Below are 19,187 nucleotides of genomic sequence, written 5' to 3'. Positions count from 1 at the left end.
CCCATACCCGGTTCCGGGTTGGAACCGGTTCCGGGTTATAAAAATACCCGAAAATGCCCACCTCTACCGTAAGCCCATCCGGCATCAGAACATGATTTAACAACCCGATACGCTTTAGCCCAACTCAGTTTCTCTAAGCCCATTACGCCTTAGCCCAGACATGATAGAAAAACAAAACAACAAAATGTATGAATAACATATAAAACAACTATGTTTGACATTAAATTGCAATTAGCTATATTTCAGCACAGTAACATAGTATTTATACATAAAACATTTGATTCAACATGAAAATAATGCAACCAAAGAGAGATTGGTATCTTTTTAACACCTCGAAAAGAAAAGAAAATAAACTAAAACATTTTGTGGGTTCTTTAGGAGTAAATTGTCATTTTAGTCCCTGAGTTTTGTCCAAATTTGCCAGTTCAGTCCAAATAGTTTTTTTTGTGCATCTGGGTCCCTGACTTTTACATTTTGTTGCCATTTTGATCACTTTGCCTAACTCCATCCAAAAACTCCATCTTTAACCAGGGATATTTTGGGGATTTTCATTTTAAATGTTTTTAATTGCCATTTTGATCCAATTCAAAAAAATCAAAAAAATTCTAAAAAATCAAAAAAAATTCCAAAAAATAATAAAAATTCTAAAAAATCATAGAAATTCTAAAAAATCATAAAAATTCTAAAAAATCCAAAAAATTCTAAAAAATCCAAAAAATCCATTTTGGCGCGAACCGTTTAGACCCGTACCGTTTCGAAGCTGAACCGTTTCGACGCGAACCGTTTCGTCCCGTACCGTTTCAAACCGAACCGTTTCGACCCGTACTGTTTCGAAGCTGAACCGTTTCGACGCGAACCGTTTCGTCCCGTACCGTTTCAAGCCGAACCGTTTCGACCCGTACCGTTTCGAACCGAACCGTGCCGTATCGAACCGAACCGTTTCGAGCTGAACCGTTTCGAACCCGAACCGTTTCGAGCTGAACCGTTTCGACGCGAACCGTTTCGAAGCCGAACCGTTTCGACCCGTACCGTTTCAAACCGAACCGTGCCGTATCGAACCGAGCCGTTTCGAACTGAGAGCCGTTTCGAACTGAACCGTTTCGACCCGAACCGTTTCAAGCCGAACCGTTTCGACCCGTACCGTTTCGAACCGAACCGTGCTGTATCGAACCGAGCCGTTTCGAACCGAACCGTGCCGTATCGAACCGTGCCGTTTCGACCCGTACCGTTTCGACCCGTACGGGTCGAAACGGTTCGGTTCGAGACGGTACGGGTCAAAACGGTTCGGCTCGAAACGGTACGGGTCGAAACGGTTCGGCTTCGAAACGGTACGGGTCGAAACGGTTCGCGTCGAAACGGTTCAGCTCGAAACGGTTCGGGTTCGAAACGGTTCGGTTCGATACGGCACGATTCGGGTCGAAACGGTTCGGCTTCGAAACGGTACGGGTCGAAACGGTTCGCGTCGAAACGGTTCAGCTCGAAACGGTTTGGGTGCGAAACGGTTCAGCTCGAAACGGTTCGGTTCGATACGGCACGGTTCGGTTCGATACGGCACGGGTCGAAACGGTTCGGCTTGAAACGGTTCGGCTTCGAAACGGTACGGGTCGAAACGGTTCGCGTCGAAACGGTTCAGCTTCAAAACGGTACGGGTCGAACGGTTCGCGCCAAAACGGATTTTTTGGATTTTTTAGAATATTTTGGATTTTTTAGAATTTTTATGATTTTTTGGAATTTTTATTATTTTTTGGATTTTTTTTGATTTTTTGGAATTTTTTTGATTTTTTGGAATTGGATCAAAATGGCAATTAAAAGCATTTAAAATGAAAATCCCCAAAATACCCCTGGTTAAAGATGGAGTTTTTGGATGGAGTTAGGCAAAGTGATCAAAATGGCAACAAAATGTAAAAGTCAGGGACCCAGATGCACAAAAAAAACTATTTGGACTAAACTGGCAAATTTGGACAAAACTCAGGGACTAAAATGGCAATTTACTCGTTCTTTAGAGGTGACACTTGGTATCCATCCACCTACTTGTAAATGGGTAGATGGTGAAACAAAAATATATCAAATGGGTCAAACGGGTTTTATTAAAAGACTTAAATTAAAGCCATTATTGCAATAATATTATTTTTTGGTGAAGATGTGTTTATGAGATCATAATTCATAATTATATTCTATATTACCGAGAGGCGAGTAAATGTATATAGCATATAGACTATGAACCAAGAACTCTACCAGGCTTAGATATTGAGCCTACGGCTAACCCTTATGTGTATATATTTTAACAGTACTTATAATCAACACATCATCCCCGAAAAATATAAAACTTGACTAAGTGTATACAGGTCAGCACAAGCTGACCCGACCCATTTCAACATTACTTAAACGTTTGACCCTTACAACCTGACCTCGTTTTGACCCGTAACCCAGCCAATCCTCGTGCCGTATTACCACATGTACAGTTCTTTGTGTTACTCAAAATGGGGTCTTAAGTATTAATAAAAAAATACTTAATATACGTCAAAAAGTACCATGAGATAAAAAAAACGTGGAATAAATATATCTACCAAGAAAAATTCATGTTGGGGACGTGAGAGAAAGGGCTTCTTGTTATAAGCACTCATAAGCTTCCTTTCAGCGGAACTCAACTGAAGATCCTCTAAGTTTGTGAGTCGGCCCAAGATCTTCAATCTTTCCCTGCAGGGTGCAATTGTATCTACCGGGAAACCTCTAACCCTTTCCACCTCATCATCAATTATTTTCTATCAAAATTATAAAACACATAAATACTCGAAATAAAATGTTTATCATAACCATATGAAAGCTTGAACGATGAGAAAATGAGACATGACCAATTGACCATCTTACCCTGATATTTTCTTTAAAATGAAGCGGAAGTTCAAAACATAACTCATTCCTTTTCCGTCATATTCATTTTGAAATAGTGTAGGGGGTTTAAAGGTATCTAATTTATAGACATAAAAAATCTGGTTAAGTAGAAAGGTAAACGAATCTAAAAATGCATACGCATCGAAATTTGACCTTATGATTTTTTTTTATGTACGAGATGAAATAAAAAATTAATGGTTAGAAGGGACATACTTGAAGATTTACAACAAGCAAATGAGGGATTTTTCCAGATGATTCAACTTTTGGGAGTTCAAGCAGGCGTGCAATATGATCAATCTTACGGGGAGATAAGAATACGTCAACACCAATAGGGTAATAAGCAGCTTGATTTGAAGCACATTCTTTCTTTTTATCTCTGTAAAACAGAAGGAACCACATGCCACTTTGGTAAGACAAATACAAACCCCTTATAAATTAGAGGGAAAAAAAAATAAATAAAGAGTTTAATGTCAAGCTTATTTTACGTTAAATAATTATGTCCCCGCACTTTAAAGGACAATTCAGTCTTTTTCACTTTATGTAAAAATGCCGAATACCCCTGAAAAGACCGAATTTCCCTTTTAAGTTAACAAAAAAAAGACGGAAATACCCCTGATGCATCAAACATTAAACCTCCTAATTCATTTCATTCAAAAGCTATATCATAACTTATAAAAATTATTCAAAAGCTAGGACAAAAGGTGTTGCAAAAAGTAAGGTCAGCTTGGCCCGATTCATATATAAATGACCCATTTTGACCCGTCAAACCACCTAATATCCATATCTAGTTGACACACAGACAGGACGCAATGTATACAATATTCATACCTTTCCCTTCCTGCAGTGCAGTGCACCAAATGCACTGATGTCAAAACCACCAGAAAATTTGCCTTTTGCACCTGCGCCAATCATATTAAAGTATTAAGTTCACATTACAACTAATGGTTTAAAAAAACAATCAAGTTTTTAAGCATTAACATTACATGTAACAACTATGGCCTTCACATTGTGCCTTTTATGACCTACAAAAGAAACGAGTACCATTTTTAAAAATGATATCCCCAAATGTTTAGCCCTTTACAATTTATGGGTTCATGCCTTTGCATAAAATTTTCGTGGCAGTTACCTGAAATTAAATGGAGAATATAGTAGCTGCCCAAAGTGTACAGATCTCCGATAACCGCCTCCTTGTTGGCGAGTTGTTGCTGGTGATCGGAAGATTCCGATTCTAGAACAGTTGAAATCGTATGAAATTAAAGTAATATATGATAAATTAAAATCCTAAAAGCTGATTAATCCCACCGAAAATGCAAAAAAAAGAGCAAAATTACCTGGTGAATCCCTAAAACCGCAAGATGCTTCAGTTTCTGCATTCAAATGGGCCCAATTTTAATATGTTCTTTGTAATTAGGGTTTCAAACATTGGGTACTGTAATAAAAAAATCCTAAATAAGAAGTAAAATCAAATAAGAAACTTTAACAAAGGAAGAATCAAGATTCATCAAACTTGCTACATTGGATCAACAAATTTGCTACATGTGTATATGCATGTGAATAAAGATAAAGATTATCATACCCAGCTTATTTCTCTATCTTTCAAGTTCTGACATAAAATACCTAATTGGTTTAAATTACGACATAAAACACAGACTATTAAAAAGATGTCAAAGTAATGGGGTCAACCCAAACCTACGGATTTCGTGTTAGCTTCGTGCCGCGTCAAAAAAAAAAAGATATAAGATTAAGCTAGGAATAAATATTTATGACAGATGCTGCAGTAATATTAGCTATTCACGACATCCTGCAGTAATATTTCCTCCTCTGGAATCCAGGGAGTGTCTTCTTCGCCTACATAATTGATTCAAGATTCAAGTGGATATCATTAAAGAACTTTATATAATTGGTGCTAGTTACATATATTGATGCAGTTTGTGAAAATCCTTTCTAGAAAATCTAAAAGATTTATATATGCGGTGAAGTTGAAAAGTAGAATGTTTAACCCCAAAAAGTCTTAAGTATACATTCTGAGGGAAACAGGGGTATTTCACTAGCATTGTTGGTCAGTGACGCATTGCGGTTTCACTGGAAAAATGCATCCTGTAGAACAAATTATCAATCAGTAGCAAGAAAAGATTAGAGCTCGTTTTAACTGAACTAGACTTCCTGTTATAAATCAATCCTGGTGTGATTTTGTTGCAAACTTTCAATTGACGCGTAAATTATCTGCCGTGGTTGCTAATTACTATTACTATTAGGCTGTGTTTCAGAGATCCACTTAACAGGGGAGGGGAGGGGAGGGAAAATGGGGTTTTTTTTGCCTGAAAATAGTCTTTCCAATTTGAAAAGACATAGAGGGGAGGGGAGGGATTTTTAACTCGGGAACACACCGTTAAGTTGAATAAGCAAACAAACAAATACACAGTTTTTTAAACTAACCTCATTCTGACACACACACACGAGGGATAAAACGTTTTTGTTGGCCGTTCAAAAAAAAAAAAAAAAACAACTACAAGGCAGCCGGGGAGAGCCGAGAGCCTGTGAAGTCTCGCCCCCGGGTGGGGAACAAACCACCCTCCCCCACAGTGCCTTCACAATTCACATCGGTGTATAAAGCACATGCACGTTTGACCGCCTTTAACCAGTGTTAAACCCTAGCACGTGTTGTTTCAATTGAAACTTACACTTCATCCCGAAAATGGGGAAAAATTTCACCGATCCACAGGAGAAACATTGGAGCAAACTTCAGAATCAAAATTCAACACAAGAGTAAAAAAGGGATCTGGTTAAATGTAGTTTTATCTAGTCTTTTGTATATAAAAGCCACTATAATAGTTATGTTTTAGAGCATGTTTGGCTAAGCTTTTCCAACCAATTTATTAACTTAATCAAAAAGCCAATAAGGAGTTTTAGTGTTTGGCAAATGCAAAAGTCCTTTTCAAAATGACTTTTTTTGAGAAGGAGAAAAAGTCATTTTTGAAAAGTTAGAATGTTATGACTTTTTGAACTAACTTATTGACTTATTAGCTTCATTTTACATCAATAAACTAAGTCAAACAATTTTTAAAAAAACAACTTATTGACTTATTGGCTTTTCCCACCTCATAAACTAATCCAAACACTTTTTTTAAAAACTCCTTTTCAAAAAGTAATAAGTAAATAAGTCTTTTTTCCAAAAGTCGATAACTTAAATAAGCTTAGCCAAACATGCCCTCAGAGAAAAAAAGAGTAAACTGCCATATTTGTCCTTGTGGTTTGGCCACTTTTGCCATTTTAGTCCAAATCTTAAACTATTTAAATCTGGGTCCCTGTGGTTTCGTTTTTGTTGCCATTTTAGTCCAAAAGTTAAATTTGGCCAGATTCCTCAACTTAAACCCTTAAGTTTTGTCCTTTTGCATAGGGGCAAAATAGTCATTTTGTCATTAATATATAAATAAATAAAATAAAATAAACTCAAAACTATGCATTCCCCCTCTCTCTCTAAACCCCCCTCTTTCTCTCTCTTCTCTCTCTCTAACCCCACCCACCATCAAAACGATCCCTATCAAACCTCCACCTTCAAAACGCACGACCATAAAAGTATTTTTACAGTCCATCACTCATTCTCTAGCTACCAAATGTCTGCATTATAATACGGAACAAGATGACCCAATAGTCTATCATTTATCAAACAAGAAACAGTGAATGTGAGAGATTGTAGAGAGAGAAAGTTGCAAAATTTGTGATTTGCAGAGGATATTTCGCTCAACTGATCAAGATTCTAGAATCCATTTCCAAGATTCTATTTTTTTGTAAGTGTGATTCTTGAAATTTGTAATTTTTTTGGTTTTTGAATTGTTTTTTCATCTGGGGTTTGGTAAAGATTGTGTTTTGCAAATGGGTTTGTTCCACAGAGGTACAATGATGTGGTAACTGAAAAAGAGTCTTTTTCAAGTGAAAATAGTTTTTGGATTCAAAGTAGAAACAAAGGCTTACTCGTTCCACCGGTTATAGATCATGACTAAGGCAACAGGGACCAATAATCGCGGCTGCCCAATTGCTCCCCTGCAAGCAATTCCTCTCATTAGTTTAAGTAAACATATGGAAATTACAACTTTCAGATCTGATTTGTTAATTGCACAAATCTTCATCTCCCCCTCTCTACTTCGTTCATCACAGACCACCAGATTCGTTGTAGATCTGAAAACGTTTGATGACGATGAAGAAGACACAACAGGTGGAGGTGGTGGATGATTAGAGTGATGGTGGTTGGTTATGAATTAGGGTTTTTGAAGTTGGGTGAAATGAGGAAGATGAGTGGTTTAAGATTTTTGGGTTTTATTATTTTTAATCAATATTGAGTTATAATAAATCTACAATGACTAAAATACCCTTGAGGATAAAGACAAAATATCAGGGTTTAAGTTGAGGAATCTGGCCAAATTTAACTTTTGGACTAAAATGGCAACAAAAACGAAACCACAGGGACCCAGATTTAAATAGTTTGAGATTTGGACTAAAATGGCAAAAATGCCCAAACCACAGGGACCAAAATGGCAGTTTACTCGAGAAAAAAAAAAAAAAAACAGGCCAAATAAAAGCTCATTTACAACCAAACCAAAGTAATAAATAGGTTTTGGGTTTTGGGCAAAATTACAAAAAGAGAGAACCAGAACAAGACATATTCATCTCTTGGGCCTCAACAGGGACTTCATTATCAGTTTCAAGAGTAAAGTTACACTTTGGTTGATACAGAATTTACACTCTCTGTTTCATGGACTCGAAGGAAGCAAGAAAACAAGTAGTGTGCTCACCCGCTTTGAAAGAAAAGGGATAAAGAAACAATTGTACCTTTAACAAATTATGTGTTTGTGCAGTCTCTTGTTCAATGTCTTCACTGACAAGTGATCTCGAGAATCCCAAACTACTCATACGAATTAAAGTGGGAGTTGGATCACAGTGAGCATTCTTTAGACGTCCGTAATGGGGCGCCATCACAAGGAAAAAATGGGCATAGCGCTGCCAACACCAATACAGAGGGCACTATGGGGGAGAAAGTTGGAGCGGTGTGATGAGCATAGCAGCGTAATGAATCTTTCCTCTCTTACACACATATACATACATATATAACCCCCTACTCACTCAATTTATAAGGCTAGATGGTATGGTGATGGTCCTCCAATGGAGGATGATCCGCCACGTAGGCGTCACGTCATAGTCCTCCCAAGGATGGTCCATCCCACTAAACTAGAGGGTATGGGAGGATGGTCCTAGATGATCCTACCCCACAAAATTATGTACAAGTATTAAAGCCTATTGTACAAATCCCATTCACAAACAAACAAACAAAAGGGGGCCCACCATTTGGATCGTCCTGGACGTCGGTATGTCGACGGTGAAGACGGGACGGGATGAAGACGGAGGGGGGCGGCATGGAGGTTGGATCGGCGACGGTAGGGGACGGTCCAAAGCCGATCCCCATACCGTATAGCCTAAAAAGCCCCTCTCTTACACAATCCGTCACTTGTCGCATAACGCCCCACAAGAGCTTTACGACTACACATGTCCTTATACCAACAAAGAATTTGATACTATACACTTAAAACGAGAAACGTAATTATGCTACTGGCCCTAAATGGCATGAAATTAAGTGGTTGTCTGCTCACGAAAGGGTTCTACAAAGTCAAATGACGAATCAAAATGGGAGTTGGATCACAGTGAGCATTCGTTGGAGACTTAAAAGTTCAACAAAGAATATGAGACTGTACTCATAAAATAGAGTTCATGGCATTATAGCCTAGTGTCATCTTGGTGATATGATAAGTCTTATGACCATTAGGTCATGGGTTTCGTCTTGAATTGGTGTATAGGCATTATTGGCTAGTGGAGATGGATATGATCGGGTGGTTTCGCTAGTGGCACGATGATACTCTAGTTGTCCGTTAGTGATCCAAAAAAAAAAAAAAAACTCGTAAAACATAAACGTAATTATGCTACTGGCTAGGGGTGTTCAAGATCGGATTATCCGGTTTTTGGATATCCGAAAATTTCGGATAGTAATCCGTATCCGAAATTTCGGATATCCGGTTTTCGAATATCCGAAATTTCAGATACGGATTCGGATATCCAAATGGATATCTGAATTTATAAAAAAATATAAAAAAAAATTTGAAATTAATATCCGAATCCGAAAATTCGGATTATCCGGTTATCGGATATCCGAATTTTCGGATATCCAAAATTTCAGATTCGGTTTCGGATACGGATTTTCGAATATTTCAGATACGGATTTTTTTGAATATCCCTACTTATTATTGAACCTTTATTAACATTTGTTTATTCATTATGATTTATTTATTGATAAATGTCACGAGGATTAGTTTCTTTATTTTTTTTGTAACCGTTATTAGAATCATATTTTTTTTTAACTGTATTAAATATAAAAAATTATAATACATCTTTAAAATACATATATTAAACTTATACATTTAAAAATTTATTTAACAAATTCAAACATAAGAATATTACAATGAGCTCTTTGGGGGATCGGGGCGTATGCGGGGAGTCATTTCGGGGACATGCTTGCCGATTAGTGATGGTGCCGCCATCAAGGCGGTGAGGTAGAGAGAGGGACCAAAATCGGTGGGAGTTCACCGAAGAGAGGGAGGAGAGAGGGAAGGGTTGGATCAATGAAAAATTTGCTTTTTTTTTAATAAAAAACCAAGTCACCTAAGAGGGGGGTGCCGCCATCAATTTAGGGTGTTAGGTGAGTTTAAGAGGGGAGTTGACGTGGCACACGAGGATTGTTTATGCGTAAGGTCATGTGTACTGGGGCGCTTTAGCCCATGATCGCGCCATTATGGCGCCTGGAACACCGCCCCCCCGGGCGCTATGTTCGAATATTTTTGTCCAGCGCGATAATAATAGCGGCGTGAAGAGAAATGGTTTGAATATTATGACCGTTACAAACGGTCAATTTCATTAAAAAAAAATCAATTTATTTTTCAACTTTCCTTTAAAATCAATCTCATCTCTTTATTTTTTTACCACACACATTCAAACTCTCATCTCTCCCAAATTTTTTTACAATTCTTCATATTTTATACAATGAATCCATTCAACCGGGGCTTCATTCCTCCGCGATCTAGTGCGGACACAAACCAAAGTGGCAATCCTACTCGTCCCGTGGCACCGGTTCCCACTAGACCCAATCCTTTCGGCTCCGGTTTTCTCGACTACAATCAACAAAGTCCCGGGTTCATGAATCTTTTGAACCAACCGCTATCATGGGACCCTAATCTCTACGGGTGGAACCCAAGTCAAAACATGGATGGGATGGGGTCGTCTCAAGCGTTTGGGTCGGCTCAAGCGTTCGGCTCCCCACTACACGAACCCGATGTTGTTCCGGAGACGCAACCCGAGGTACCGGATACGCAACCGGAGACGCAAAAAGGAAATGGAAAAGCAAAACGGGCACATAAAAAGAAAGTTGAAACCAACACCCGAACGAAAAAAAATGTGCAAACGTGGGAGCCCGAAGAGGAGTATGCGTTAACCCGCGCTTTCATCGATGTTTCGGAGGACCCGGTCATAGGTATGTTTATTTTTTTTTTCTGTTTTTATATTTTTTTTTTCTGTTTTTATATTTTTTTTTCTGTTTTTTTTTATTTTCGGTTATTTATTTTCTGTTTTTAAATTTTTTTTCTGTTTTTTTTATTTTCAGTTTTTTTTTATTTTCTGTTTTATAATTTTCTGTTATTTATTTTCTGTTTTATTATTTTATGTTTATTATTTTATGTTTTTTTTTTCTGTTTTTTATTATTTCCAGTTTTATTTTCTGTTTTTAATTACTTTCTGTTTTTTATTTTTTTTTCTGTTTTTTATTATTTCCAGATTTTATTTTTTAAATTTTGAGCTAACATTTAATATTGTTTTGTGTGTAGCAAACAATCAAAGTAAAACCGTATTTTGGAACCGAATACGAGAACTCTTTTTCGAGCTCATGGGTAGGGGAGAATACCGCCTACCGGACTCTATATCGGGGAAGTGGACCGATATAAACAAGAGGTGCACAAACTTTCAAACCGTGTACCAACGCTTGTATTCCGGATGGAAAAGTGGAAGTAGCGATGAAGACATTACGCAAGAGGCAGTGGTCGAGTATACGAACGCTAATGGCCATTTCCCGTACATGAAGTGTTGGCAAATCCTTCGCCATAGCCCCAAATGGGCCGTCGTAACTACTCCTAGTGGTCGTTCGGGAAATACACGGCCATCAAAGAGGTCCAAAACAAACGAGTCGGGTGAACCCGAAACGCCAACCTCCGACGCTCGAAACATCGGCTTGGACGAGGATATTCCGGATGACGAGCCGGTGGAGGAGCTACCAAGACCGCCCGGAAGAAAAAGCCGGGCGAAAAAACCCGAGTCGTCGTCGATGTCTATGGGAACGGATATGAGTCACGCATTTTCGGAGATAAACAAGCGGCTTCAAGACATACACGAACTCGGTAACAAACGTTTGGAGGAGAACGAAAAAGTTACGGAGATTATGCGGGATCGACAATGGGCTCACGACTTTGACTTCTACTCCAAACCGCATGACCACTTAACGGGAAAAGCTTTGAAAATGGCGTTGGCACAAAAGGAGCGGATTGAAAAAAAATATAATCTTTGATTGTGTAATGTTTTTTATGCTAGTTTTATGTTTTTTTTATTTTATTGTACTTTTTTTTATTTAATGAAATGAATTTTATTTTTAAAACAATTACAAAATGAATTAAAAAAATAAAAATTAAAAAATGAGTAATGATTACACAGGGGCTTTATGACTACGGCCTCAAAATTCATAACGCCCCATAAAGCCCCGGGGTGACGTGGCATGCCACATGTCACATAACGCCCCTAAAAGGGCTTTATGACTACACATGCCCTAAGAGAGGGGACTCCCCTCTTAGGGGAGTGCCCCTTACACCCTTAGATTTAAATAAGTGGTTTGACGAAACTATGCACTAGCCATGTCGCAACTAGGCCATGAGACTGACCCAAATACAATAAAAAATATAGGAAATATATAAAACATGTTTGGGCGTGCAGGTTAGGCGTGAGACCATGTGTAGTGGTTAAGCCAAATAATGCCTCTATCATGGGGCGTTTTGCGACACGTGGCAGTCCAGTCAGCATGGGATATTATTGCAAAAGTGGCGTAATGGGAATAATGCCCAATAACGCCCATGCAATCATTTCACAATTATTTTTTTTTAATTTAAAACACAAAAATCTTCATTAATTTAAAATAAAAATTACATTACTTGAAATAAAAAAAAAAACCCGAAAAAAAACAGAAAATAAAAAAACCAAAAAAAAAATAAGTTAAAAAAAAAAAGAAGATGATCTAGAGTCCATATTTTTCTCGAATTTTTTGGTGATGAACGGAGTGGCGCCACTCAAGTAAGCCGCGTACGTTAAAACGCTCGGGTCCATGTCTTGAAGGTTATACGGGTGTTGCGGTTGGGTTGTGTTCGGGGTTCATGGGTCTTGCGGGAACACCAAAGGGGGGTCGGAATGGATGCATATTTGTATAAAATATAGAAGAAGTAGGAGAGAAAGTGTGACTTTTTTTTATAAAAAATAGGAAGAAGTGGGTATTATTTATATAGTGGGTAAAATTTGGAATTAAAAAAAATAAAAATATTAAACAATTGACCGTTGGCAACGGTCATCTCTCCCCCCTATGCAATTTTCAGCGTTTTATTTAAAACGCCAATTTCATTTTTTTTTTCAAAAATAACGCCAAATAACGCCTACTGTAATTGAGGGGGGGGGGGGGCGTTTTTGGGCGTCCCACTACAGGTGGTCTGAGTAACCACTAGACCAAAGATACCGGTTGTGTAACATCGTTTTTATTTTAACAATGGCTGTATTACATTGTGATAATCAACTTGCTTATATGTGTTATTGTCTGTAAATATACCGGTATCAATCCACTTTCGGATACAAAAAGTACAAAGAAAGGTTTTTTTACCAGGCACCAATGGCATAGGTCGACCAGATCGATAAGGCCATTTCAAACCATTATTGAGTGCAATGGCGAAACTTGAGATTTCCGATCGGGGGGTCGAAAAAGTATATACCAAATTTTCTTATAAAACCGGGGAGTCAAAAACGTATATATCCAAAAATTTCTATACGAAAACCACATACTCTCCACTAATGAGCACAAAATTCGGGGGGTCGGCCGCCCCCTCCCGCCCACACAAAGATACGCCCTTGATTGAGTGGACGCGTTCCTTGCTGATTTATAACTTGACGTTACACCACTTCAGGGCTTTTGGTTACTTCTTTAGCTTGTCTTCAACTTCGCTAAATATTCTTATCAAACTACTAGCTTGAGCCGCAATTCATTCGTATTAAAGTATATACATGTAAAGTATAGGAACAAGTTAAACGAATGATGACACTAATGACACACTATCAAAGTAAGAGTACAAATGACAATGTTCTTTAACAACACAGGTGAGTGACACACTATATCAATGTTCTCTTTTATTAGCGTTGGTAACAATATAAAGGATGCTTCTCTAAACTAACATCATGAGTCGTCGTCATCTTTTTAAATTGAATTGGAGTTTAATTATACCAAACGTATGCTATTGATTAACTTTATATCTTTTTGTTTAACTTTATATCTTTTTGTTTTTGCCACATCAAGGATGTTTGTAGGTGATTCTTGGCCTATGTGGAGGGCATTTGTGAGAGAGATGGATTAGTGGGTGTTGTAGAGGATGACATGGAGGGTGTTCATTCTTAAGGATTCTTGGGGAAGAATGGGGGAATGGTGGGTCCTTTTTTTTTAATTTAGTTTAAATTTAATAAAATAACTATAATAAGGTTGTTTGTGGGAAGGATATATATGTTATTGTTGTGGGTAAAAAGTGTTTGTGGGAAGAATAAGTGAAAAGCTGATGTGGCATGCTGATTAGACTGTTTGTAGAAATGATAGCCTTTCACTGATGCGGATAGTCTTATGATCTTTAGTTAGTTTAACATTTTGTCCCTCAAGTCTTACATAGTTATGGTTTTATTTTATTTTTCTTTTTCATTAACTCATTAACACTATAACCTCTAAACTTTAATAAAGTTACCATTTTGAGTTTTTAATGAATTTCCAGTTACGTAATTTATTTATGGGATTCTTTTTTTATACCAACATTCCACGCAAGTTATTTTTATTTACGTTTCGACGTGAATTTTTGTAACGTTGTTTTTAAACCTATTGTTTTTCAAACTTTTTTTTAAACCATTCGGTTTTTTAAAATGCACAACACTCGTATCTAAATACACCATTGCTACATGTTTTTTTATCTACGTTTAAACTGGTCCACTGTAATCCGCGGCCGCTGTGTTTATCTTTATATACGGTTTGATGCAAGTTATGTTTGAATAACTTGGCTTTCGTGTACAACAACGATATAACTTTTACGTGGCTTTTGAATATAAGTTGTGGTTTTTTTATCATTACGTTCGCATTTTGCATATTTTCATCTACATTTCAAACCTGCCTCGAAGTGCGGATGATAACCAGCTAGATGTAATTAATTTGTGAAAGATGGAAGACTTCTAAGAACCCACGGAAGTGAAAAAAAAAATACTTTTATAACAAAGAATATGGATTGGAAAATGCCATTTAGGTTTTAGAACAGTCCTTTATTAGATAAAACTTAAATAAATTAAACGAAAAGGGGTGGTTGGCTTTAATCAGGAGGCAAAGTATGTTAAACAATATGCAACTTTCATGCCTTTTGCTTATTTGGAATGACGGTCATCCGTCTTATTCTTTATTAATCGAGTGAATTGTAGTCAACCACCATTTAAAAACATGATCAAAAGTTGTAAATGTTGTAGGTTGTGTAGTCACTTTCACATATCTGAACTAAGGTATAAGTTCTGAAGATATGTTTATATTCATAACTCATAAAGACCCAAAGGTCTCTGAACTAAGTTAAGTTCATAAGCATCCTAGGATCTCATCTACTCATATTTGGGATCACTCGAAGGTGTTACCGGCTTTGAGTGATTCTGAGATTCGACCAAGTATTGCATTCTGAGTAGTCTGATCAACTGACCAAGTTGCGAACTTCTGAACAATTATGTGTTAAGTCCCAGTCGATAAGTAAACAAATAGACTAGTTGAAGAAAAGAATTTAAATTGAATAACTTTCAAAACTGATTACTCTTCTCTTAACCTTAATCACAACTTTGATTAGGTTTATATAGGACATGACTTTTTTATGATTAGAGTAGGACTCAACTTTCTAATTAGATAATAATATAATAAACCCACATGTTTATCTAACCTATCTATTATAAAATAAATATAACTCATTTAATTTATCTCTAATTAACTTAACCAAATAACGCTACTAATCCATAACTCGAATTTGTCGGTCCATGTTAACTGCCTCATCGGCTCGAGGACGGGAATTGCGCCCAACAATGTGTACAACAAGTGTGTCACTAAAGACAACTCGTTTGACCAATATGTAACTTTTCATTAAACGTTTAGTTTTACATTTAATATAACTAAATGATTTAACCATTTCTTTTGATGTGATTAAAGAACCTTATATATTTTAATAGATGAAAATGTGCTAATTTACATGTGGTCTCTCAATCCCTACAAATCCTCACTTTGACCAATTTTTCCTTCTCTATTGCCCATGCCTCCTCCCTAGCTTGTTTTGACCATTTTGTCTTATTTCCTTTTCTTATGTATGCCTATATATAGATAGGTGGTATGTAGCTTTCTGATCATTCACTTTTCAATAGATCTTTTACCATAATAAAATTGTTATGGTATCAGAGCAAACACACGATCCTACATAAAACAACCCCCCCCCCCCTCTCCCAAAAAAAAAAAAACTTTGGTGAAAAAATGAGTACCGCTAAAGAGGAAGAAACGTCGGTCGTTAACATGGCAGGTAACATCAACCATGAAGGTAAATGGGTTGGAGGTAAGTGGGTTGTTGATTCGGGTGCCATCGAAAACATTACCTGTAACGACTCTATGCTCGAGAATACAACAAAGAAAAACTATGAAGCACCGGTTGTCATACCAAACGATGATGCCATAGCCGTAAGAGGAAGACGAGAATTCACATTACCTAATGGCATGAAAATAAAGGATGTTCTCCATGTTCCCGAATTCAAATGCAATCTGTTATCTGTTAGTAAACTGACATGGGACCTTAAATGTGCTATAACCTTTTTTCCAGATTTTTTTATCATGCAGGATTTGAGTACAAGGACGTTGATCGGAGTGGGTGGTTGCGAGAACGGTCTATACAAGATGGGGATGACGGGAGAACAAAGAAGGGCGATGGCTACCACGGTTGATACATGGCACAATAGATTGGGTCATGCTTCGAATTCTAAACTTACTCATGTTGATTTTCTTAAAAACACCCATTTGAAACAAATATTTTTTTGTGATTCTTGTGTTAAGGCTAAGTTTGCAAGATTACCGTTTCCTATCAGCACTGCTAAAACCAATGTTTGCTTTGATCTAATACATTGTGATGTATGGGGGAAGTATCGCACACCTTCTCTTTCACGAGCAAGCTATTTTTTGACAATCGTAGACGATTTTATAGAGCTGTGTGGGTCTTCTTGCTAAAACACAAGTACGAGGCAAGCACTTGTCTCATCGCTTTCCATAAAATGATACAAGTGCAGTTTGAAAAAAATATAAAAAGAATCCGATGTGACAATGGGGGAGAGTTCACATCCACTCACATGCTAAATTTTTATGCAAAGGAAGGAATTGTCTTAGGAACAACGTGTCCACACACACCTCAACAAAATGGCGTGGTGGAACGGAAACATCGACACCTTTTGGAGATGGCTCGGGCCCTAAGATTCGAGTCCAACTTACCCACAAGGTTTTGGGGCGAATGCATTCTTACCGCCACATACATCATAAACCGGTTACCATCGGAGGTTATAGGTAACAAGACTCCTTACGAGATTCTATACAATCAAAAACCCGATTACGAACATATGCTAGTTTTCGGTTGTCTAGCATACTATAAGAGCATCGAAACACTTGGTGACAAATTTGTTGAAAGAGGCAAACCGAGTATTTTTGTGGGGTATCCACCGGGCACAAAAGGGTATAAAATTTTTTCGGTCAAACAAAACAAAATAATTATTTCAAGAGATGTCAAATTTGTTGAAAACATTTTCCCTTTCAAAAATGCCACTCTTGAAGAAGAAGAAATTTGTATACCCCCAAAATGGTGGGATAGTGAACCTGTGAAACAACAAAGGGAACCGGATATTGAGCTAGATCCATCTGGGCCTCTTTTAGACCCAGAAACTGGGCCATCTTTACAACCGCAAAACACCGATGAAACCGATCCCACAAGCCCAACTGATCAACACACCCAAACCGAGCCCACTAATCCCACCGAGGAACAACATAACCCCAATCCTATGGGCCAAGTTGGTACGACCCATGATCAAAGTGTCAATCTAGAAGGCTTGCATAAAGCTTTCGAAACCGTTGAACCACAAAGAGAAAAAAGAAGCAGGTCACGTCCCAAGCATCTCGATGACTATGAAGTCCGTCTCCCCCCATCCATTGACCATGAGCAATCCACCTCCAATCAAGAGTCCCCAACGGTACATCCTCTTGCACATTTCATTTCCTATGATAAGTTTACTAACAATCATAAAGCTTTTTTGGCGGCTATAACTTCCAATCATGAGCCAAAATGTTTTAGCCAAGCGGTGAAGGATCCAAAATGGCTCGAGGCCATGAAGAAAGAGGTTCAAGCACTCGAAGAAAATGGAACATGGGTCCTCGAAGAGCTTCCCAAAGGAAAGCGCGCCATCGACTCGAAGTGGGTTTACAAGATAAAATATAAACCCAATGGAGAAATTGAAAGGCACAAAGCGCGTCTCGTGGCAAAAGGATTCACCCAAACAGAAGGCATTGATTTTCATGAAACTTTTGCACCAGTAGCCAAACTAGTCACGGTCCGAACCTTGTTAGCCGTAGCGGTCAAAAAGGGATGGCACATTCATCAACTTGACGTCAACAACGCCTTCTTACATGGAGATCTTCATGAAGACGTATACATGAAAATCCCACAAGGCTTTGTGAAACAAAATGACCAACGTGTTTGCAAGATCAAGAAGTCGCGTTATGGTCTTAAACAAGCATCGAGGAATTGGTATCAAAAGTTTACCAAGTCCTTTCTTGAAATCGGTTTCCAACAAACGGGGGTGGACCATTCCTTGTTCCTATTGAAGACAGACGGAGTATTCATGGCTGCACTCATTTATGTTGAGGATGTCATACTAGTTGGGAATAATATGGAAATGTCAAGACCTTCCTAGACAAACGATTTAGCATCAAAGATCTAGGAGTATTGAAGTTCTTCTTGGGTATCGAGGTAGCTCGCACCAAAGAAGGCCTTGTGCTTAGCCAACGCAAGTACATCTTAGACATCTTGGAGGATACGTGAATGACTGGTTGTCGTCCGAGTCAGTTCCCAATGGAACAAAATTTGAAATTGGATAAATGTGATAAAGAAGCTCAAGTCAATGCAAACCAATACCAACGATTAATTGGAAGACTCCTTTACCTTCAGGTTACTAGACCCGATGTTGCATATGTCGTCAGTATTTTGAGTCAATTCGTTGGTGACCCAAGAGTTAGTCATTTAGAGGCTGCCAATCGAGTCCTTCGCTACCTCAATGGCACTCCTGGACAAGGGATTCTTCTACCAAAGCAGGGCGGCACCAACCTCATCACTTACTGTGACTCGGATTGGCTTGGTTGTCCTTTCACACGGAGGTCACGAACTGGGTACTTACTTCTCTTGGGAGGCGCTCCTATATCCTGGAAATCAAAGAAACAATCGATGGTTTCTCGATCTTCAGCCGAAGCTGAATACCGGGTCATGGCGGCCGTGGTTAATGAGATTATATGGATGAGATGGCTTTTAAAGGAACTTGATATCCCTCAAGAAGGACCGACACAATTGTTTTGTGACAATCAAGCAGCCAGGCACATTGCAAACAACCCTGTGTTTCATGAACGCACCAAACATGTTGAAATGGATTGTTATTTTGTCCGTGAACGTGTCGAGTTAAAAGAAATTCAAACCATGAAAATAGATACAACAATGCAGCTTGCCGATCTCCTCACTAAACCGTTGGGTACCAACCCGCTTCCGCACTTTACTTGGCAAGTTGGGCATTACGGATCTCCACGCTCCAACTTGAGGGGGAGTAAAGAACCTTATATATTTTAA

The 19,187-nt window shown here is 38.1% G+C and overlaps 2 protein-coding genes and 1 long non-coding RNA gene across 6 annotated transcripts; 2 read left to right on the top strand and 1 right to left on the bottom strand.

Annotated features, from left to right (window-relative positions):
- Positions 1–2,495: 2,495 nt before the first annotated feature.
- On the bottom strand, positions 2,496–7,366 carry LOC110910490. 4 transcript variants are annotated; one of them, XR_002576209.2, is made up of 8 exons: positions 6,862–7,366; positions 4,221–4,256; positions 4,016–4,117; positions 3,873–3,911; positions 3,718–3,788; positions 3,103–3,265; positions 2,869–2,965; positions 2,496–2,762 (listed from the first exon to the last, which is right to left on the bottom strand). It is a non-coding gene; the product is annotated as an uncharacterized LOC110910490 (long non-coding RNA). The 4 variants fall into 4 exon arrangements; XR_004889732.1 differs by lacking the exon at positions 2,869–2,965 and having other exon boundaries at positions 6,862–7,364; XR_002576208.2 differs by lacking the exon at positions 6,862–7,366 and having other exon boundaries at positions 4,221–5,815.
- Positions 7,367–9,957: 2,591 nt separating this feature from the next.
- Positions 9,958–11,543, top strand: LOC110910491 (glutathione S-transferase T3-like). Its single transcript, XM_022155129.2, has 2 exons — positions 9,958–10,459; positions 10,809–11,543. The coding sequence occupies exons 1-2, from the start codon at positions 9,973–9,975 to the stop codon at positions 11,540–11,542; spliced, it is 1,221 nt and encodes a 406-aa protein (XP_022010821.1). The 5' UTR covers positions 9,958–9,972; the 3' UTR covers position 11,543.
- Positions 11,544–18,425: 6,882 nt separating this feature from the next.
- On the top strand, positions 18,426–19,187 carry LOC110913243 (secreted RxLR effector protein 161-like). Its single transcript, XM_022158090.1, has one exon. It carries the CDS (start codon positions 18,426–18,428, stop codon positions 19,185–19,187), a length of 762 nt encoding a protein of 253 aa, XP_022013782.1.

Source organism: Helianthus annuus, chromosome 3 (assembly GCF_002127325.2).
Source record: "Helianthus annuus cultivar XRQ/B chromosome 3, HanXRQr2.0-SUNRISE, whole genome shotgun sequence".
Lineage (NCBI taxonomy): Eukaryota > Viridiplantae > Streptophyta > Magnoliopsida > Asterales > Asteraceae > Helianthus > Helianthus annuus.
This window is presented reverse-complemented; position numbering and strand designations above follow the sequence as displayed.